Source organism: Bos indicus x Bos taurus, chromosome 4, assembly GCF_003369695.1.
Source record: "Bos indicus x Bos taurus breed Angus x Brahman F1 hybrid chromosome 4, Bos_hybrid_MaternalHap_v2.0, whole genome shotgun sequence".
NCBI classification, from domain to species: Eukaryota; Metazoa; Chordata; class Mammalia; order Artiodactyla; family Bovidae; genus Bos; species Bos indicus x Bos taurus.
Genome location: NC_040079.1, coordinates 5763634 through 5786275, shown reverse-complemented (window position 1 = coordinate 5786275; position 22642 = coordinate 5763634). Strand labels below are relative to the sequence as shown.

The window sequence follows — 22642 nt, the reverse complement described above, 5'->3', positions numbered from 1 at the left end:
AAACTAAGCTGGCCGAAAAGAAAAGGGGCAAAGAAAGATGGTGCCTCGAATTCTCAAAATACCACCAAGTGGCTTCTCCCGGTTTGTCAGAGGGTCAGGAGCGAGCACACAGGATCCTCTGCAGCTTCTCTGGAGGGGAGAGGGGCTGGCCCTAAACTCACCTCCTTCTGGTCTGTTCCATCCACTCCCAGCTCCTGAGGACAGTCCCACTTTCCTCTCTGAGCGTGTGTTGGTGTCCGTTCCTCATTCTCCTTCACTTGGGTCCATTGTGTTCCCTGCCCCTGACCGATGTGCCCTCTGGTACCCCGTCCCAGGAGGGCAGCTCTCTCCTCTGACCTTGGGTGCTGTCTGGGGGTCCAGGAGCACCCGCACCCACCCCTCTGATAAGGAAGTGCCCTTTGTGATGGAAAGGGAGGAAGGCCCTTATCCTCGGGATCCTTCCTTCCACAGCTTCTTCTGGAACCCCCACAGTGGTGGTGGTGGTTTAGTCACTAAATCGTGTCCGACTCCTTGCGACCTCAGGGACTGTGGCCCGCCAGGCTCCTCTGTACATGGGATTCTCCAGGCAAGAATACTGGAGTGGGTTGCCATTTCCTTCTCCATGTGAAGTTGCTCAGTCATGTCCGACTCTTTGCGATCCTATGGACTATAACCTACCAGGCTCCTCCATCCATGGAATTTTCCAGGCAAGAGTCCTGGAGTAGGTTGCCATTGCCTTCTCCAGGGGATCCTTCCCGACTCAGGGATCAAACCCAGGTCTCCTGTATTGCAGGCAGACGCTTTACCATCTGAGCTACCAGGGAAGCCCATGTCAGCTCTCAAATGCTGCAGCTTAAGGGAGAGGAGGGGCTTCCTTGGTGGATCAGCTGGTAAAGAATCCACCTGCAATGCAGGAGACCCAGGTCGGACACGACTGAGCGACTTTCACCGTCAAGGCAGAGGAGAAGGCTGCCTCTGAGTGTGTGGATGGCACTCCATCTTCTATGGTATCTCTCTAACTTTACCAAGGAAACCGCAGTTTAGAGGGAAGAGCTCCTGTGAGCCAGCCCATGATCCTAGTGGAGTACTGGCCTTTACCAACCATTCATCAAACGTTGGAGGAACATTCAGGAAGCACCTCCCAGGTGCCAGTGACTAACCAGGATAAGCGATCGGAGAGACAAATAGGGAATTGTTGCCTTCCCAGGGACCCAGGCGACCACGATAGCATCTGAATCTGACTTTACATAGTCCTTGAGCTTTTGGGAGCGCCCTTCCTTCTAGCCCTGTGTACACATGTATTTATCCCTCTCAGTGATTCTGCAGAGGGGGAACCGGGCTAGGAGCCCTGAGGGGTTTTTATAGCAGCCTGTGGACCTCCGGTGGGCCCAAGTCTGCTCCTTGCTTTCTGGAAAGGAGGCAGGACACTGCAGAAACTTAGACGCGGAGCGCTCAGCGTATCCTGAGTCAAGGGAGGCAGGAGGTGGCTGTTCGTGGGTGTGGAGAGTCCTGGGAGGCTTCACGGAGGAGGCAGCGTTTGGTGAGCACCTGGAGAGAGCTGACTGTTTCCAGGTGGACAGGTGTGGGTGGGGCCCCATCCCCACCGAGGAGGCCCAGCTGGATCCCGCAGGCTGTGGGGGGTGGGGTTAGGGGACTGATGGTTTCTGAGCAGTGAAATGAGGTGATCAGAGGTTTGGGTGAAGATGGCAGCGTGATTACTGTGACGGATGAATGTCGGAAGGGTCACCTTTTCCAGTTTATGGACCTGACTGCGCCCGGAAGCTGTCAGGAACGCTGCCATTGTATGATGTCTTCGAGGGATGGGACGGGAGGCGAGAGGTTTCCAGCGTGTCTGCACGCAGGGGTCGGGGTGTGGTTGGGGGAGTCCAGGCGGTGATGGAGGCGGGACGCCGCTCCCCGCAGGGAGGCCCTGTATCCCCCGCCCCCAGCCACCGAGCCCAAGAATCGGACAGCCTGGAGGTAGGCAGCGAGCTGAGAGGGTGGCCAGAGCCTCGTGCATGGATGCGGTTGACCGAGGCCTCCTCGGGTGTTGGACCCCGGGCCCTGGAGCCAGGAGGAGGCGGAGGGAACAGGCCCCAGCTGGGAGGGGGCGGCTTTGCCCCTGGATGGTGGAATGTATTTCTCTTTCAAGTGCTCCCAGGAGGAGTGGGTCACTGGAATGAGCAAAGGCCCCCCACCTCCCTGTCCCGGCCTGTGGCCAACGAGTTCTGGTGCCCCGGGAGCGCTGGCCCAGGTTCTCTGCTGTCCTGTGTCCTGAGGTCCAGGGAGAAGCGGGAGGCGCAAGATGCTTGAGTCCTGACCTCGGCGGGTAGGAATGACCCTGACCCCAGGCCTCTGTCTTCAGTGCGCCAGAACCGGGTATCCTTAGAGCTCTGGTCACCAAGGAAACCTGGCGACGGGGATGCAGGTGTTCCAGGGAGGGAGACACAGAATTAAGAGTCAGGCCTGGTGTCTCAGTGAGTTTTTAGGTCCTGACCTGTGAGGTGTGGGGGTTGGCCCCCTTCCGGCACAGAGATGTCTAGAGAGGACTGGGTGTCTGATTTTCTCCCTGCAGGTCGGAACCTCAGTTTGCTTTGAGAGCGCGCGATTGTTCTGTGCAGTGCGTTTAGTCCAAGAAGTGAGATGGCGTGACTCACACCGAGATGGAATTTCAGGTGAAGTCGCTTTAAAGTGTGCTCCACACATGGACTTATTCTGTCAGCTTTACAGGTGAAAAAAAAAAAATTTTTTTTTAACATTTTCACATGTAAAATTTTTTACATGAAAAACAATTTTGGAGCCTGTTCTACATTTCTTTATGAAAATAAGATAACTGAGCACAATTGACTTTCCAAGCATTTCCCTATGGGTAACACTTTTCCCTTTAGAGCGCTTGATATTATGCAAGCAACATTCCCTTTTTTTGGTGAAAATGCTTCGGAAGGAAATTGTGATGAGGGTCATGTGGACCCATGGAATTCACCTGTGTATTATTTTGGTTGTCTCCTCTCCCAGAAAGGCTACCTGCTGGGTTTTTCTTCCAAAGACAGGTGGATTCAGTTAGGAAGTAACAAATATAATCAAAATACCAAGAAAATACTGATTTTTTTTAGGGCAGAGTTTTTAGCTTCAGTACTACAGACATCTTGGGCTAGATATTCTTTGTCATGGGGGCTGTCGTGTACAGTGAGGTGTGTTTTGTGACACGCAGCCCTTCTCTCTACTCCCAGTGGTGACAGCCAAAACATCTGCACTTTGCCAGATGTCTTCTAGGATGGAAATCTCTCTGGATTGAGAACCAGTGGTCTAAGTGGACTGTCTGTTCATGCAAAGATGTCTCTCTAAGACAGTCGTGAGAAATGTTATCAGCTCAACACGTCTGTAAGTTTTTCTTAGAGATGAGAAGACAAAGTAGAACAGATGCCCTCCGTTTCTGGAACAGGCAGGGCGTTTCCAACATGCTCTTGCTTTCACATTAGCCACTTTTGTTCATACCAGTCTCTGGAGGTGCTGTCAGCCTCTTGGTACAAGGGTTTCCAAGGTGAGCTCCATCTCTCAAATTGTTTAGACGTTTCCCTTCAGAGTCCTTATCTCACCTGACCTCCAAGTGCCACTTTTCCTCGTTTCTAGAAGGGCACCCAGAAACATGTTTACTGTAACCCAGTCTTGATCATTTGCTGGGAACAAACACCACTTAGATGGAAACCGAAGGATGATGGAACTTGGTTACCTGTAGCCTGACCACTAGACGGGGCTGCTTCCTTAGGCGCCACACCCTGATGCGCTTGGCCCTGACCATACAACTCGAAACCCTCAAACAAAAAAGTACGCTCGGGGGTGGGTCAGAGACCTGCAGGACGTGAGTGTGCCTCGTGGGAAGAGACATGGTTCAGAACGCCGTCTTCTGAAGCAGAGGACACAGAGCACGCCTCCTTCACACTGTGTGCCGTCTGCGCACGTGTGCGTGTGCTGCACAAGCAAGGCTGGACGGAGGATGCATACTTAGAGTTTCAAAGCTGTTTTCTTGCAGCTTTGTGGCTTTTTCCCTTTCTCCAAGTATTTTCCTTTTTTAATTGAAGTATGAAAAGAAAGTGAAAGTGAAGTCGCTCAGTTGTGTCGACTCTTTGCAACCCCATGGACTGTAGCCCACGAGGCTCCTCTGTCCATGGGATTTTCCAGGCAAGAGTACTGGAGTGGGGTGCCATTGTCTTTTCCAGGGGACCTTCCCGACCCAGGGATCGACCTGGGTCTCCTGCATTTCGGGCAGACGCTTTACTATCTGAGCCACTAGGGAAGCCCCAATTGAAGTATAGTTTATAAATTTATAATGTTAGTTTTAGGTATACAGCAAAGTAATTCAGTTACACACACACACACACACACACACCCCTATATTTTGTTTAGGTTTTTTTGCGTTGTAGGTTGTAACAAGATACTGAATATAGTTCCCTGTGCTATATAGTAGGTTCTTGTTGTTTATCTATTTTATACATAGTAGTGTATCTGTTAATCCCAAACTCCTAATTCCAACACCCCCCTTACCTTTTGGTAACCATGCACTTTTTTTTTTAGGCCAATGCACTTATTTTCTGTCTGTGAGTCTGTTTTTGTTTTGTAAATAAGTTCATTCATATCTTTTTTTTAAGATTTCACACATAAGTGGTATCGTGATATTATTTGTCCATCTGTCTGATTTATGATAATCTCTAGGTTCATCCATGCTGCTGCAAATGGCGTAATTTCATTTTTTTTTTTTTTTGACTGAGTGATATTCTGTTGTACCACATCTTCTTTATCCATTCATCTGTTGATGGATGTTTACGCCGCTTCCTGTGTCTTGGCTATTGAAACGGTGCTGCTATGAACACTGGGTTAGGTGCATCTTTTCTAATTAGTCTCTGGCTATATGCCCAGGATGGATTGCAAGATCATATGGCCACCCTATTTTTAGTTAACGATCCTCCATTCTGTTCTCCATAGTGCCTGCACCAATTGCATTCCCACTGAGTCTGAGTTCCTGTTTCTCTACACCCTCGGGCACTTTTTGTACTTTTGGATGATGGCCATTCTGACTTGGGTGAGGCAATACCTCATCGTAGTTTTGATTTGCATTTCTCTAATAATTAGTGACGGTTAGCATCTTTTCATGCCATCTGTACGTCCTCTTTGGAGAAATGTCTGCTTAGGTTGTCTGCCCATTTTTTGATTGTTATTGAATTATATGAGCTGTTTGTATATTTTGGAAATTAGGCCTTTGTTGATCACATTGTTGGCAAATATTTTCTCCCAGTCCATAGGCTTTTCATTTATGGTTTCCTTTGCTATGCAAAAGCTTGTATGTTGGATTAGGTCCCCTTTATTTTTGCTTTTACTTGTATCTTGAGAGACTGACCTAAAAAAAAAAAAAATGGATACTATTTATGTCAGAGAATGCTTTGCCCGTGTTCTAGTTTTATGGTGTCATGTCTTGTAGTTAAGCCATTTTATTTTTGTGTATCGTGTGGTGTGTTTGAACTTCATTGATTTACATGCAACTGTCCAGCGTTCCCAGCACCACTTGTTAAAGAGATTGTCTTTCCTCCATTGTGTATTCTTGCCTCCTCTGTTGAAGACTGGGTGTGTGTGGATTTATTACTGGACTTTCTATTCTCTTCCACTGATTTATATGTCTTTTTTTTTTTGCCAATACCAGACTATTGTGGTTACTGTAGCTTTGTAGTAGCGTCTGAAGTCTAGGAGGGTTATGCCTCTAGCTTTGGTTTTTCCTTGGTATTGCTTTGGCTATTCTGGGTCTTTCATGTTTCCATATAGATTTTAGTTATTATTTTAGTTCTAGTAAAAAATTTGTTCTAGTAAAAAATGTCATGAGTAACTTGATAGGGATTGCATTAAATCTATAGACTGCTTTGGGTAACATGGCCATTTTAACAATGTCAATTCTTCCAGTGTAAGAGCATGGGATATATTTCCATTTTTTTGAATCATCTTCAATTTCCTTTATCAGTGTTTTATAGTTCTTAGCATATAAGCCTCCCATCTCCTGGGTCAGGTTTATTACCAGGTATTTTTTTTAACTTTCTCTGATATTTCATTGTTCTCCAAGATTTACCATTAGCCTAAATCACAAACACTACTGTTTCTATGGGGAAAACAGGCAAAATCTCTTTCATAGTTGGCCTATTAGGAGATGAAAAAATGGACCCCTAGCATGATAAAATATGCATGGAAATTTTAAATGAAATGTTTTATTTAATAATGGAGAGAGGTAAAGTTTATGAATCAAATCACTAAGGTCTTATTTCCTGTTGATGTAAAAAAGGAAAGGAGAATGCATGTTCTCCTTTATTTGGGGAGAAAGATCTAAGTGGAAAATTGCATGTAGGATTCTAATTAATGTGTGCTGAAATACAAAGTATTTTAAAGAACTTCTTTAACAACATGGCAGATAGTAAGATTTATTTTAAGTTTTCAATCTGAAAAAAAAAAACCCCAAAACAAAAAACCAAACTATACTCATGTGTGTGTGTATACACACACACAGACGCACACGCACACACAGTGTCAACATTTTCAGAGCACTTACACTAGGAAACATTGTGTTTCTCCTCAACCATATGACAATACTGCATATGCCACAGTAAAATTTACAAAACAATCGCATCAGCAGTCATACAGACATCATGATTTTCATGTCAAAACACAAGGAAAAAAATAGACATCTTCCGGGCACTTTGTTTGCAGCCCTGCAGAGCAGGTTCCCACACATGCTGTTAGAAACGTCAGCTTTTAAAACCCAACAGTGGCTCTCTGAGAAGTCTTATCGTTTCCAGGTCCGAACTGAAATGATGAGAAAACTGCCCTTTTAAAGTAGCAACCAATGGTTTATTCATGGGTATGGTCAAGTTTACCCACCAAAAAGATGTGTAAAAAAAACTGCATGAAAGTAAAAAATAAATAAAGCTGCTGTAAGTCAGCCTTGTTTTACACTGTGGTTCAGAACGGAACACTTAAACGTAAGACCATCATTAAAATTTTATAAAGTAAATTATTTATATTCAGATTACAGCTAGTCAACAAATTGAATGAAAACAAACTGATCTGGTAAAGGTTCAGCGCGTTCACACTCCAGCAGTGCCGCCTCGCCGGGACACGCTCCGGCCGCCGCGGGCAGCGGTGGTGACGGGCCGCTGTTCCGACGTAAGGCTCTAGTTCTTAATAGGCCACACTTGCCTTACATCATGCCGCCTGTTAAGATACCAGTGACTTCTTTAACATGAAAAAGAATAAAAACGCAGGACACAGTGCACTTTAATGACATACAGCATTTGAAATCTTTCAGACGATGGTCTGAGAACAGTCTTTTAATGCAAGCTTGAAATCTTCAAACACATACAAGCTTTCTCTTTTTATGCTTCGTGTCAACATCACTGGGGAAAAAAAAACCCATCGCTAAACCCTGATACCACACGTTCTCAGCCGTTTTTGCTGTGTTCATCGCAGTCCGTGTTCATGAGGCAAAGCGTGACCCAGCATCTTTGTTCAAGTTCTCCTGCAAGGGCTCCTCTGCTCACGGGGGTCACTCAGCTTCCGTTTGCTTCTGTTTGGCACCTGCCAGGAGATGGGAAATGGAAGTTTCAAAGCAAACGTAAAAATATGTTGCTGCTGCGCCGGTCCTAGGTGAGCACAGAGGCGGTTCTCCACCCCGTGGCTCCTGCCTTCACCTGCAGAGCCTCACGAGTCGTGGGCGATGAGCAGGTGGGTCCGGGTTCCACCGCCCTCCACCCCCGGCATCGCTGCGGCATGCCTTTATTCTATACTGCATATTGTAACTCTAACTGTGCAAGGTTTAATTTGAAAAGAAGAGGGTTTTGCTGCTAAAAAGTTTTAAAAGAAATGTATATTTAAGTTTTAGTGAAGGTGCAAAGTACTTCCGTTGTATATACTTACAAAAAATGTGAAAAAGAAAAGCGTTGTAACATGTTTACAGTACCTGACCTAACACCTACTCTCATCTGGCCAGGATATTTCTAAATGTGTTAGGAGGGGGGGAGTTGCTTTTTTTTTTCCATTACAACAGCTTCTCTGTTTTTTCATTAGATGCTAGAAGACAGTTCACTTTGAAAGAGATTAACAATCTATAAAAATAAGGGGTTAAAAGACTGAAGCTACTGCCATTGGGCTGTTGACTCACTGGTTGCGTGCGCAGATACTTAAGTTCGCTTGAAACATCTGAGATAAGCTGGACAATGAACTATAGCTGAAACTTTTTTGAACAAGAGAAAATGTTAATTATCAAATCAGTATCCTTAATGGGAAATTGTGTCCATTATCCAATGAAAAGAATAACTACTGGTAAAAGGAGAGACCTTATTTTGCCGACAAAGGTCTGTCTAGTCAAAGCTATGGGTTTTCCACTAGTCACGTATGGATGTGACAGTTGGACCATAAAGAAAGCAGAGCGCTGAAGAACTGATGCTTTTGAATTGTGGTGTTGGAGAAGACTCTTGAGAGTCCCTTGGACTGCAAGGAGATCCGACTAGTCCATCCTAAAGGAAATCAGTCCTGAATGTTCATTGGAAGGACTGATGCTGAAGCTGAAATTGAATACTTCGGCCACCTGATGCGAAGAACTGTCTCATTGGAAAAGACCTTGATGCTGGGAAAGATGGAAGGCAGGAGGAGAAGGGGACGACAGAGGATGAGATGGTTGGATGGCATCACCAACTCGATGAACACGAGTTTGAGCAAGCTCTGGGAGTTAGTGATGGACAGGGAGGCCTGGGGTGCTGCAGTCCATGGGGTCGCAAAGAGTTGGACATGACTGAGCGACTGAACTCAACTGCCCTTTTATTCATAATAGTGGATGATTTCAAAAACATCTCTTACTCATTATCCAATAAACATCTACCTTGCTCATCTGGGCATGGGGCCTCGTGGTGTGGTTTCAGTCAGGGTAAGGATCTCTGCAGGGACAGGAGGCCTGTGTCAGCTGCTTGTTCTGTAGAAGGGGTGGAGGCTGCACAGGGGAGCCGCGAGCTGGCCCACTCTCACAGCTCCAGGGGAGAGCGGGTGGCGAGCGGGCTTGGTGGCCCAGGTGGGACCTCTGGTCTGACGCTCCCACCACACTGTCTGGTCTGAAGGAGGTGCTCCCTCCATTCCAAGAGAGCTCTGCCCCCAAGGCTCATGGATAATCCAGATACCGGGAGCACAGGGCACATCCTTAAATAAACCGTGTTACATCCAACTGTACTAGAAAGAACTCTTACTTTGACTATCCCTGTTTTCATAATGCTGCTGCTGCTGCTAAGCTGCTTCAGTCGTGTCCGACTCTGTGCAACCCCAGAGACGGCAGCCCACCAGGCTCCTCTGTCCATGGGATTTTCCAGGCAAGAGTACTGGAGTGGGGTGCCATTGCCTTCTCTGTCATAATGCTATTTCTGTGTTAACATACATTTCAAATCCAGCTGTGGCCCAGGTTTCCTCCTTGCATTCTCATTAACGCTGACTTGCATCAGTGACTTAGAATTTCTGAAAAAATCCAATCTGGATGGAAATTTAAACCCGCCCAGATGAACATTCTCATTCTTCTGGTTTGTTTTGCCAAGGCACAGAGAGGATAAAGAATTGCTTACTGTGAATTTGTGATGCACAAAGAATCTTGGCCTCGGGGACAGAAGGGAGCTGACGTTTGGCCTGACTCTGCTCGGCAAGCTGTGTGCCTTGGCCCAGGGCCAGCCGGTTTTCTCAAGGTGCCAAGTGACGTGGCCGTGGGGATGAGCCTGAGGGGAAGAGTCCTTTCCCTAACGTGCATGGAGGGGCTGTAGAGCTGACCCGTGAACATGTGGAGCCGGGGCAGTGCACACAGCTTGGCCTCTGTACCCATGATTCCACTTGCATCCTTGGTTCCGCCTCTGTGGGTTCAACCAGCCACGGGCCGTGTGGGACTGCAGTCTACTGTTGAAAAAATTCCACGTGGGAGTGGACCCATATTGTTCAAGGGCCAGCTGTACACCGGTGGAACCACCCTCTCCACACTGGTCCTGCTCCCTCGCTTTATGGTTTGTCTATGCGGTTCGTCCATTGTCAGATACAACTGTGCGTTCACCACCCACCCATGCTACCGACGGACAGAATGCAGTCTGTCCATTCTTGCGCTCAAAGATGTCTGGGTTATTCCCAGTTTTAGGTTACTGTAAGTGATGCTACGGACAATCTCACATTCTTTTAGTCCTTTTCTCATTTCATGACTATAGAGATTATCATGAGCCATAAAAAAAATGAAATCCTGCCATTTTTGACAACGTGGATGGATCGTTCACTTACTTCAGCATGGAATAAGACAGGAAAAGATAAATACCATATGATTTTATTCATATGTGGAATCTTAAAAAAAACCCCAAAACCCTGAGCCAAAACTAATGAAATAACAACAAAAACACATGGAGAAGAGAGGACTGGTTTCCAGAAGGAGGGGGACGGGGGCTGACGTGGGTGAGGAGTCAGTTGCATGGTGGTGGCTGATTGCTTGTGGTGTGTGCAAAGGTTGACCTCTAATGCTGTACTGAAACTTGTCTTTAAAACGAAGTTCTCTAATGTCTGAGATTTTAAAATGACTGTGGCAAGCCCCATCTCGAGAGGTTCGGCTCAGCAGACGTAGGCTGGGCCCCAGGACTTCTCCAACACCGCCGGGTGCTGCTCCAGCTCTGTGAGCCCCTGTTCCCCGGGGCCACGCCCCCGCCCCCGCCCTCCTGGCTTAGTGGGGTCTGCTTCCCACTGGTGGTGGGGGTTCCTTTAGGGCGGGTATCTTCAGCTCACCGGCCAACTGTAAAAACTAGTCGTAGCTAGTCTGATTAATTTCTGAACTAAAGGAAAATCAATACCCAAGCAAATGCAAATTTTAATGTTTAACTTAAGAGTTCAAAGGGCACATCATTTACTCTCAGGTCTTGGCCTTGATCTGTGAGGCCTGAGGCTGGGCTATCTGTAAATGCTTAGTACAGTAGATGGGCGAGGCGGGTAGAGGCGGCGGGCGGTGGTTTTAGGACCCATCTAGTAAACATGTGGCCTGGCAGAAACACCGACTTCTCTCTTCTAAAGCCCCCTCCCCAGGCTCCCTGACTGTGACCTGAGGGTTTGCTTAGAGTGAATCTGGGAGAAAATGAGTTCAGTCACCAAATGTCATTTGGCAGTTAACATAAATAACTATTAATACGCTATTAATGCAAAAGTTTGTGCAGCTCCTTTGTTTTATATACTCACTACTAGTAAGTTCTTTTGGAAGGGTGAAAGGGAAAGTGTTAGTCAGTCATGTTCAATTATTTGTGACCCCATGGACTGTAGCCTGCCAGGCTCCTCTGTCCATGGGATTCTCCAGGCAAGAATACTAGAGTGGGTTGCCATTTTCTCCAGGGGATCTTCCCAACCCAGGGCTTGAACCCAAGGATGGTTTTAATAGGTAGATCCCAAAGAATTTCCTTCCTGATTTCCAGTTAGCAGCCCTAAAAACAAAGCGAAACTGAGGAGCTCTTTTTAAAGGAAAAGGTTATGATGAACATGGCAATGAGACCTTGATTACTGAAGCACTCTAGGTACTGATAGGATGCTCCTAAGCCAGAATACTTTCTATAAACTTTTCTCTCTCAAGTAGGACAGTGAAACTTCAAAACCACAACGAAAATGAAAATGAAGTGCTGTAGAGAAGGCTGTGGCTGGCAGGTGCTAGGGAAGGGCTTACTGCTCACCCCACCCCCTGCCATGTACTTACGGTGAAGGTCAGACACTAGCATTTATACCTGCGGGGGTGAGTATCAGGGCCTGCAGAATATCGGACAGGGAAATAATTCCCACGATACTATCGGCTTCATTGACGACCACCAGCCGATGGACCTGCAAACGAGAGAAGGGGAGGCCCCACACGTGAAAGCTGAAGTAAAGTCAAGTTTTAAAATGAACCTTAGAAAGAAAATCTTTCATGTACTATACAGTGAGTAACAACAACCAGAGGCTCAGATGGTAAAGAATCTGCCTGCAATGCAGGAGACCTGGGTGTGATCCCTGGGTCAGGAAGATCTCCTGCAGGAGGGCATGGCAACCCACTCCAGTATTCTTGCCTGAAGAACTCCCACGGACAGAGGAGCCTGGAGGGCTACAGTCCAAAGCATTGCAAAGAGTCGGACATGACTGCAGCAACTTAGCCCCATGCACACAAGAAACATTGGCTGGCTATGTCTGGCTTAGTTTTCTATTTTCAAAATATTAATATATGAAAGATACAACTCAAAACAGGAAGTGTAATAGTAGCTATTTCTTGTAGCTATAATCTCTTGAACGGTTTTAGATTTTTTACCGTTGTACTTTGGTTTCTAATAACTATCAGATAACTGTTTTACATGGCAGAGAAGTCCAAATAAACAGCAAAACTAAAAGGTCACTATGCTTATTTTTTCTCTTTTCTCTATGAAGTTCATATATTAAGAATAACAGAGGATAATCAACTATAACACAGTGAAATGAATTACATTCATGTCCTGTTTTCTACTTGAAAGGCTTTTATAAGTGGACAATATTTGAGGTATTACTGTAACAAGGTGTCCTCAGGAAAGAGAGAGAGAGCATAGAGCTTCTCTGATGTATGAGCGTTAGGACTCAGGCCTGAAGCAAACACATGCTGGTGGTCAGCTTGGAGATTCTCTTCCCCATCCTGACCATGGAAACCCTGGCTGGTGCAGAATCGGGGGTGGGGCGCACAGGGAAGAGATGGGAGGGAGGAGGGGAATCCTTTTCAAAGTCTGTCTTGAATGATACTGTGTTGGAGACTCTTCTGACATCATAGCTTGCTTTTTTTTTAGGTTAAAAAGGAAATTACTCTGTCATCTTAATCATGCTAATCGTACATTTATTTTAAAAGCTCCTCTAGAACAATTTAGATTCTTCAATCACCCTGTGATATAATACAGTTATCTATTAACTGTGATCATAAACTGATGCTTGACAGCTAGGGTCAGAGAATGCTTTATGTTCTATAGTAGACACGGTTGTTAATATTTAATAATGATAAATGACTCTCTTTTGAACTACTAAATACTAAAGGTCAAGAGGAAACCATTTAACTTAGAATTAGTTGCACCAAAAGTATTTTATTTGTTGATGAGTCTAAACATACAGATGTTCCTTTTCTAAAAGCTAGTGTGATATTTGTCATATAAACAAGCCAAATCATGGCTGATACACACAGTGCTGATGTATACCCTTCTCCTAACAAAAATATGTTGAAGCTAAAAACTGGTCTTTGTCCCCAGTTTTCAGCTTCAACATGTTTTGGTGGAAAATAGTTAATGAGGAAAAGAGTCAAGATGGGAAACTTGAGAAAACTTAAATTACGTCTTTATTTTCCTCAATGACCTATTTCATATTACAGTAAAATTTGTGTTGCTCACCCGATGAACTTCCAGGACAAGCCAATCACTTTCTTCTTTCATGTGACAGTAACACACGCCTAAACAGGGGTGTGGGAACACGCAGGAGTGCTGGCATTCCCCACGTCCTCACGTCCCCAGAAACAGCTGTGTCAATACTGGGGTGCAAGTCTTTCTAGACTCTTTTCTATGCGTGTGTGCGTTATGTTCACACAAAGGATTACACTTTATATTGGCTTTTCCTCTTGGCAATATATTGTTTTTCCATATCAATAGCATCCTCCTTTAACATGATCCTTAATCATTATAAAGGAGTCCATCAGATGGATGTGGTCCATTGTCCTTATAGAGGAATTTCTTATGATCTTCAAAAGACACATAAAAAGAACAACAGAAAGCTTAGATGTATTCCTAAGCCACTTAAAGCCCTTTGGAAAACTAGTAATGGGTATTAAGTTCAAGTAGAAAAATGAAAGCCTTCATGTTAAGGCTAGGGAAACAGGGTAAAAGCCTGGTGGTTGCAGCTGGGCGTCAGCCCCGAGGACAGGGCAGTGGGGTTCTCCACACAGGCAGGGCCGGTGGACCTGGGCACCACTGGCTCCTGAGCAGGGGCTCCAGCCTCCATACCACTTTACAGGTAAGATTCAGAAAGCAGGCTAAGGTCACCCGCCGTGAGCCTAAAAATGCTCAGGCACTTTTCTTTTTGGACTGCATCCTTGCATTTAAATAAAAATCAGAGCAGACTTATGAATGGCTTTTGCCCAGTTAGGGATTAGGAGGAACACAGGCGCATCGATGCTTCAGTCCTAAAGATTGATAAAGAGGGTAATCTCCTATCCGTAACAAGAAAGGAAAGAAATTATCTGAGGATGGGTTTAATGCATTCGATACACTATGGGGGTGAGCCTGCACATCTTTTATTTAGAGTGTTATGTAAAGTATATTAAAAAAACCTTACAGGAAGTAAAATAAAAGGGGACATGAGGCTGAGGGTCAGGAGATGGACTGACCATTTACGGTTTAAATCAGGAAAAGACACGCTGATGGGAAGACAATTACTCTAACTTAGTAAAAGATCAGAACACAGTTTTATTGACTTACTTTGTTAAAACAACATTAATTACATCTATAGCTTTAAATTCACTAGCACCCTAAGGAAACTTAAAGCTCTTGGGACTTCTGTTTTCTTAAGTTTTAAAACCATGAAAGTAGCCTACCCATTTATTTGATTCGCCTATGACATCAGGCCTTATAAATTTAATTCAGTGGCCATTCACAGATGACCTACTATGTGCCAAGACATCACAGATGACCTACTAAGTGCCAAGACACATGATACGCTCTACAGCAGGAGACTGCCACACGGCTGGACTGGAAGGCTGCCTCAGGGGCTGCTCCTGTGCCTCGGAATTCCTGGGGCCCTGCTTCCTAGTTAGTGCTGGTGGAGGGAAGGAAGGAGGGAGGTGGGAGGGACGTGCGTGCACAGCCGCCTCACCTCCGCTCTCACGATTCTGTCCACGATGGTCTCCAGGATCTCCAGCTTACTGCACTTCACTACACCCTCGAAATACTGCGACCGGTGCTGTAGGGCCTGGGTCACCGTGATGTCTAGGTTGTTGTACGTTTTTTCAGCAGCAAGGTTCTGCAATCAAGTAGCAGTGAATTATATCCTTTGTTTCCATTCACATTAATGACCAAAGTAAGTTCAAAGCAACCTGATTTTTTAAAAACATTAATGTTTATCTTAATTTAGTACCATGGTACTGGCTTAACACATGCCGTGAGTACGGTTATTTCATCATCTTATCAACAGTAAAGCTTGTAAGGTATACCTTTATTATGAAGCAATTGTGTTAAATTCTGACTGCGTGACCTATGGAAGATTCCCCATTCTTACCCAATAGGGTTTTTTTTTTTTTTTAATTGAAATATAGTTGATTTACAAGGTACTGTTACTCTCTGGTATACAGCAAAGTGAATCAGTCATATATATGTATTTTTTCATTTAGGTTATTACCAGATCTTGAATATAGTTCCCTGTGCTCTACAGTAGGATCTTCTTCATCTATTTTATATAGTAATTTGTATCTGTTAATCCCAAACTCTAATTTATCCCTCTCTCTCTTACTCTACAGGGTTGTTCCCTGATGTATAAAGTCTTTTGAGAGGTGGACTAACATTTGCCAAGGGTGAGAAGTCCCCAGGGCTGGGGAAGAAGGTTTCTGCTCGGAAGGCTTGGGGGTGGGGAGCCGTCAGGACCAAGTACTCGTGGAGGAAGTCCTATAGATGTGAATGGGTCTCAAGGCTCTCATTAAACTTATAGGGGTCCCACCCAACCAGATTCCAGTAAGCCTGTTTTACGGTGTCTATTATGTTAAACGGAATAGGATGAAACATAAGGGTTTGAGACAGCTACAAAATAATACTTAAATGCTGCAGTCAATATTGTGGCAAAAAAAAAAAAAGATGTGCATGTTTGGGGCTATCAGAGTTTCAGTTCCCTTTCTTAGAATTAATGTAAAACTCTAAGGAAATGCATTTAAATGAGTGAGGTGGGGAGAGAAGCACACGTGGAAGGATGTAGCACCAAAATCAATCTGGTACATTTAAACCAGGGATTAAGGAAGATCTCTATACAACGTATGTAATCGGTTTCCTGTCCTCTTTAGAACAGCGGTTGCCAATCAGCAAGTAGTGGGCTACGTGCGCCCAGGGACCCACGTGTGTACCAGGCCCACGCCTGTTCGCAGAATGAATCACTGTCTCTCACACAGAAACACGGCCACTTAATACACACACACGCTATAGTAACGGGTAAGGCATGGCTGATCTGAAAAAACAAAGAATTATAAGATGCTGATAGTATGTTATTCACTGCTAAATCCATGAATAAAATACCAATAAAAGTACAGTTATTATGGGGGAGTCTGTGGAATTCTCTGATAGGATCCTCATCCTCAAATAAGCCAGGAATTATTAAGTTAGGAAAAATCACAAAAACAGAGTAATGAATATGCTTCACAGGCATTCTAGATGACAGGTTTAACAAAATTAAAAATACTTACAATTACATCAAATTTGGAATAAATATCTACAACTTTTCCTAAAAATAAAAATATACGTTAGAAAAAGTCGTAAAACAAGAAATAGCATTTAATATCAATCTTAACTAGATAATCACTGGGAATTAAATACTGCTAAACAAAATAAACTTGTCTGTTTAAAAACAGATATGAAATCATATCTTCATGGAAAACATGATTCTTATTACCCTGAGTGCTCCCTGGTCTAAGTTTTCCTTCTCCCCACTTATCTGATACGCCAGGTCATTTAACAATACTTTTACCCTAAGTGGGGCTTCCCTAGTGCCTGCAATGCAGGAGACCCAGGTTCGATATGTGGGTCAGGAAGATCCCCTGGAGCAGGGAATGGCAACTCACTCCAGTATTCTTGCCTGGAGAACCTCATGGATGGAGGGGCCCGGCGGGCTACAGTCCATGGGGTCACAAAGAGTCAGACACAACTGAGCGGCTAACACACACTCCACCCTAAGGAGATAACAGGTATGGCTTGGCACACAGACCTGACTCGTCCACCACGGGCAGGGCAGACACTCGTCTTTCCACGAAAACGTTCAAGGCTTTAATGATGGGAGTGTCCGGGTGTATGAAGGCGATGTTATGGTAGGTCCCGATTCCAAGTGCGTCCAGGTTCTGCTTCATGAAGGCAGGCTTTGGCATATCAGACATCTAGACAGGAAGATAACACAGATGCTCTGGAGCCGAGACACTCCTTGTTAATGTTCACATGTCCACACTTGATGAAAACTATGTGCAACAAATTAAAGTTAGTCTTTTCTACAAATCTATCCGGAAATCTGAATTAATATGGAAATATTACATATAAGGACTGTGTCTTTTGTTCAAACCAGCCTGTGTATCTAAGCTTCTATTTAAGTATTTAGTAAATTAATATGAAAATGTTACATATAAGGACTGTGTCTTTTGTTCAAACCAGATTGTATGTCTAAGCTTCTATTTAAGTACTTAGTAAAACGCTGCAGAGCACTAACATTTTCTCCTTCTCTTCATTCACTGGGAAAGTGGACAGAAGGGAACCACAGCCCTGTTTTGATATTAAGGCCCATCAGCCACCAAGAATCTTTTAAAAGTATTCCTGTTAAATTCGTGGTTCTGCTGTCATCTTTAAGTAACAGTTACTAAGAAGCCACATGCTTCCAAACCCGAAGTGTTGGATGGTGGCTAGCTGAGCGGCTAAGCCAGTTCTCACCCCATCCCACTTCTAACATCCCGAATTCTCCTTTGGAGGACTCCAATTTTTGTCTATGAGGAACAAGAACAAGCCAACCGAACAGAATTAGAAGAACATTTAAAAGTTAACTTTTCTTTTCACGGGCTGTTTTAGAGGAGGAGGGAGAAGTCAGAAGAGAGAAGTCTAGGGTCACGTTTGACTAAAATAAAACAAGGTTCTATGGTTTCAAAAATCCACCTTTTATAAAGGGCACAGTTGATTCCGTCCTGCTGGTGTACCTTATAATTATCAGGAAAAGATGAACAATTAGAAGAAACAAAATGTTCAAGTCAAAGAGTTCATCAATATTCAAATCATGAGAATCCTAGAAATTTAGAGAAAAAAAAAAAAAGAAAGGCCTATTAGGTCACCTAGCCCATCTCGACGCAGGATCACTAACCCCTGATCCACGCTGTCCACTCGGCTAACGGGCAAACGTCTCTGGGGCAATGCTACTGCTTCTGAGAGAGTGCTTTCAACTCAGTAAAACTTCATTTTTTTATCTGGAAATTCCTAGCTGGACATTCTAACAGCACGATTGTAATGATCACATTGGCCCAAATAGAAAGCAGGACTGGCAGAGGCAACCTCCTCTCCTTTGTATAGAAGAGAAAAATGGCCCAAGGCCTGTCTCCAACTGTGGGTGGCTCTTCCTCGACAGCGTGGCCGTGGAAGTGGGCTGGAGCTCTGCCACCGGGGTCCGGGTCTGTGAGCCAGGCGCCCTGAGGGCTAGGACCTGAGCCGCCTCCCGAGGGGGCCGGGGGCAGGGAGGGCTACCGTGGCAAAGCCACACCACCTCGCTGAACTGTATCGCTTAAGAATCAGATGAGTAAAAATACCTACCTGAGAAGGGTGGTGGCGGGGATCAGGTTTACCATGTGAAGTGCCTGACACAGCGTCAGTGCTTAACGGTGTTTGGCGCTCATGATTCATATTCTTTTTAAATGATGACTTTAAGGGGTTATGTGGGCGAAGGGCCTGGCCCAGCTCCGGCCGGGGGTCCTGCCGGAGCTCAGAGCCAAGGGGACTGCATCCAGCCCCATGGCGGACGGGGAGTCTGACCATCAAAATCCGTGCCTCTGTAGTTCTTCCCTGGATTGTCTCTACCAAACTTCGTGCTTTTTGTTTTTTTGTAAATAAACTCTTCTCCTTCCTACTTTTTCTATCCATTTAAGCATCAAGAGGGTTGCATTTACACAAACTTACTAGAACACAGGGCTGGTCTGATGGACAAGGTGTTTCTCCCAGTCTTAAATAAACTTTCTGTGCTGCTGTCTGGCAAGGGGTTTGTAGGGAGCAGGTCCCAGGAGCAGCAGCTGAGCTCTTGCATGTCACACCAGATGCTACACTACTTCCTTATCTGAAGCTGGAGGGAAGACAGCAAAGCTAACCTCATGCAGATTTTACCTTCTTTTAAAGAATGATTCTTAATATGATCTCTTCTGAACCAGGAATGAGGCCGCCTACTGGTTCCAGCTGACCAATTACTTATAACCTCAACTTCAGTGCATGTAATTAGAGGGGAAAAAAAGATTAAAGCCCTTCTGTAAACACTGGTCCTCTGAGCCTCTTTTTAACACTGCAAAGCAAAGAGGTTCTATATTTTTGCTGATTATGAAGCCATCTTATTTCAAACACAGTTGAAAAAACCTACAGAAAATATAGCTCTCATTTGGACCAACATGGTATTCTCTTGGTCAAAATTTTATTTGCTTTGGGTTTTCCTATCACTGCTGCACTTATAATAATAAGATAACCCGGGGGACAGGACTTTTAGAATATATTTCCAAACCATGATACCAATAAAGCTTCATAAGGCAATCTGGCTCGTTATCTTGTATAGCAGTTCCTTAATTAGACTGACCTGAAAATTGCTTTATGTCCCCTCATTGCAGGCAATAAAAATATTCTTATTTAAATAGAGAATTCCAAGCATTTTTACTATTTTGATACTTGAGCTAAAAGGGGATTGCTTTTTAATTGGAATCAACTTTGAGAATGTGCAATTCAAATAGCAGTGAGATGAGAAACGGAAGTTTAGAAACGGAGACCTCGAAGCTAACAAATTTCTTCTATGAGGGTAACAGGGAGCCAATTTACTTGAAGTAAATTAGTTAAAGCAGATGCAACTACGTCTTTAGAAACACTAAAAACTACTTACAAAAAGCTGGAGGAACTTGAGGATTCTTTTGTGGGTAAGTATATAAAGTGCATTCCCACTGATGGGGTCAATAACTGGCAATCTGTGGATTTTATTTTTGATCAACGAGTGCACAGCATCGAAGAGGCTGCGGGAAAAGCCATTATAGTTGTTAGGAGGCTTTAAAGAAGAAGTAGAAAACTGTGGACCACCCCTGCTTTCAATGCATCTTCAATGCCTTTCAGTAACAATTATTAAGAGGTTGATAGACATTAAAGTGTTCTGGAAAAGTTTTAGACCGCAGACTTCAGCCAAATTTTTGATCTTCCACAATCGGTGTTAATACAAAATCTCAAACCCAAATGTAAGTGACAAACCTCTAGGAGAGCAGTTTTTTTTAACAGCAGGGTTGATGCTTTTGAGAAAGGACAGAAGCTAACCCCCAGGGAGGCTAATGGACAACTCTGGCAACAGAGGGCGCGTGGGCTTGGCGAGGCTGCCCTGACTTCACTCACAGGCCGCTTCCTGCTCTGGCCTCTCCTGTGACTGCAGACAAGGAGGGGGTGCTGGGTGGAGCTGCTTTTTTAGGTCTTAGAAATAAAAATCAATATTCCACCTTTTCTCACTCTGTGTGTGTGTGTGTGCTGAGTCATGTCCTACTCTTTTCAACCCCATGGACCGTAGCCCACCAGGCTCCTCTGTCCATGGGGATTCTCCTGGCAAGATTACTGGAGTGGGTTGCCATGCCCTTCTCCAGGGGATCTTCCCAACCCAGGGATCAAACCTGGGTCGCCTGCATCGGCAGGCAGGTTCTTTACCATCTGAGCTGCCAGGGAAGCCCAACCTTTTCTCACTAGAGCACTAGTTTTAAGAATGCTTTTATACAAATGTAGAGACGTCTCTGAGCCATTTCCAGGAAGCCTGGTTGGTTCCACACGTGTGGCCAACTTCCTGGATCTGTGGTTTGATGTTTGTCTTTAATTTTGGGAAGCTCCTGGATCTGGAACAATGGGACGTCCAGCAGGACGACCGAGGGCAGCCCTGCCTCTGACCACCTCTGGACCAGTGCCGGATGAGGCTGACTGCTCCGCTTCAGTGCTCATCAGAAGCCCTGGGGGAGCTGCTGTAATGCACATTCCTGGGCACAACACCCTCCAAAGGCTGGTCTGCGAGGCTCGGAGGACAGCTCAGGGATCGGCAGCTCTAAGAACTAAACAGCTCCCCACTTGGCTTCCGTTGCAGGTGATCTGGATTCTTGAGCTGCTTAGTGCGACCACCTTCTAGTCCATCACCCCCGTGGACCCACAGTGGCGGTGACTGTCATTGTCTGTTAAGTTTACTGAATTTAATACTGAAGGCTGGCCTCCATCTAGACAAAAATAACCTGTCACCCATGGTCACAAAACGGATGAATCTGAATGAATGAATGTTTTCAAAGGAGAAAAACTTGACATGTTTACCTTGCATCTGGAGATATATTCACTAAAGGCTTAAATGTTTCTTGTAAATAAAGCTCTGTATTTATAGAAAGAAAATATGTAATTAGTAACATAGTTGCTTTTTTTAATTATTAAGTTAAAATAGCCTTCCATTTACAGATAATGATTAGAATGATTAAAAACCCAAACTGAATTAACTTACTGAAAACTATTGTGTTAATGATAGTTCTGGTTATTTTAAACAAGTTCCACACTGTTCAGATGGTGCCTTTGTGGAAAAGCATTTAAAAACAATGTTACCATAGATATTGTAAAAACCAGAAACGTCAAGAAATCCAGTGAAAGAGCAATACCAGCAGAGGCCACTGGAATATCACCAAGTTATGATCACCCTCAAGAAATGAAGCTTAGCATGATATCCTCTAAAACTAATTTTTATAAGTTAAAAGATAAAAGCTGTAACAAACTTTGCTCTTCAAATGTTACTAGGTTTTATTTTCCAGACCAAAGCTCAGATCTACTCTGGGGATCTTTTTAGTATGTAGAAATCATCTTTGTAAAGATAAACTTTACAGTTCATTTGCTTTACTGAGGTTTCTATAGAGAAGGCATTCAAGAAAATCTTGACCTTATTACTATCAAATGCCATGTAATATACAAAGTGTAAATATACTTAAACCTTGGTCTAACATAACTTAAACAGTAGACTTTATTAAGAAGTATCTGTCTTGGTATTAAAATATATACTCACTGCATAATAGGCTGATATGTGGATTCCATGTTGACTTACTTTGGTTTGGCGTGATAAAGCCACCATAAATCAAATAAATATATCACTCAATGAAATTTCCGTACAGGATTAAAAGAGGCCCAGCCCTTTAGAGAATTCTAACGGGTGTTCAGATTTTGCAGCCAGTCTAAAGGTTGCTTTTCAAGCCAAGCAGATAATGGGAAGTACAAAGCTAAATTTCAGATTTAAATTAAAAAACTACCTTCAGCGGGTCCCTCAGTTTCTGTCCATACACCTCCCTGAATACCCACAAAGGATCCCTCCTTAATGAGGCCCACCCCTGGCCCTAGTTATGCTACTCCTGCTGACTGCTCCTTTGCCCTCGCCGTACCAAACCCAGCAAGACAGGTCTCATTAAAGACACAATTTCACAGCCCTGAAATTACAATTTTAAAAATGGCTCCATTTCAGAAAAGGGTATTGTGATTATACCCAAAGAGGGTGAGATCCAACGTTGCAAAAGAAAGCAATCTTATTTTCTTGTGATTTAATTCAAATCATCAAATCATCTAGTTTAAGGTTCATTTGTTCTATGTTTCTACATAATTTGCAAAGAAATAATGGTCGA

The 22642-nt window shown here is 44.3% G+C and overlaps 1 protein-coding gene across 7 annotated transcripts in view; it reads right to left on the bottom strand.

The window, feature by feature from the left end:
• Positions 1-6408: 6408 nt before the first annotated feature.
• Positions 6409-22642, bottom strand: part of PRKAG2 (protein kinase AMP-activated non-catalytic subunit gamma 2) — a 299615-nt gene continuing 283381 nt past the window's right edge. For 4 of the 7 annotated variants that reach the window (XM_027538542.1, XM_027538543.1, XM_027538540.1 and 1 more), the window contains 7 exons: positions 21306-21360; positions 19867-19993; positions 16978-17143; positions 16460-16497; positions 14890-15036; positions 11772-11865; positions 6409-7587 (listed from right to left, as the gene is read on the bottom strand). In XM_027538542.1, the coding sequence (XP_027394343.1) occupies positions 7556-7587; positions 11772-11865; positions 14890-15036; positions 16460-16497; positions 16978-17143; positions 19867-19993; positions 21306-21360 (659 nt within the window). In that variant the 3' untranslated portion in view covers positions 6409-7555. The remainder of the gene's footprint in view (positions 7588-11771; positions 11866-14889; positions 15037-16459; positions 16498-16977; positions 17144-19866; positions 19994-21305; positions 21361-22642) is intronic. The other 3 variants (XM_027538546.1, XM_027538545.1, XM_027538544.1) reach the window with 3 other exon arrangements.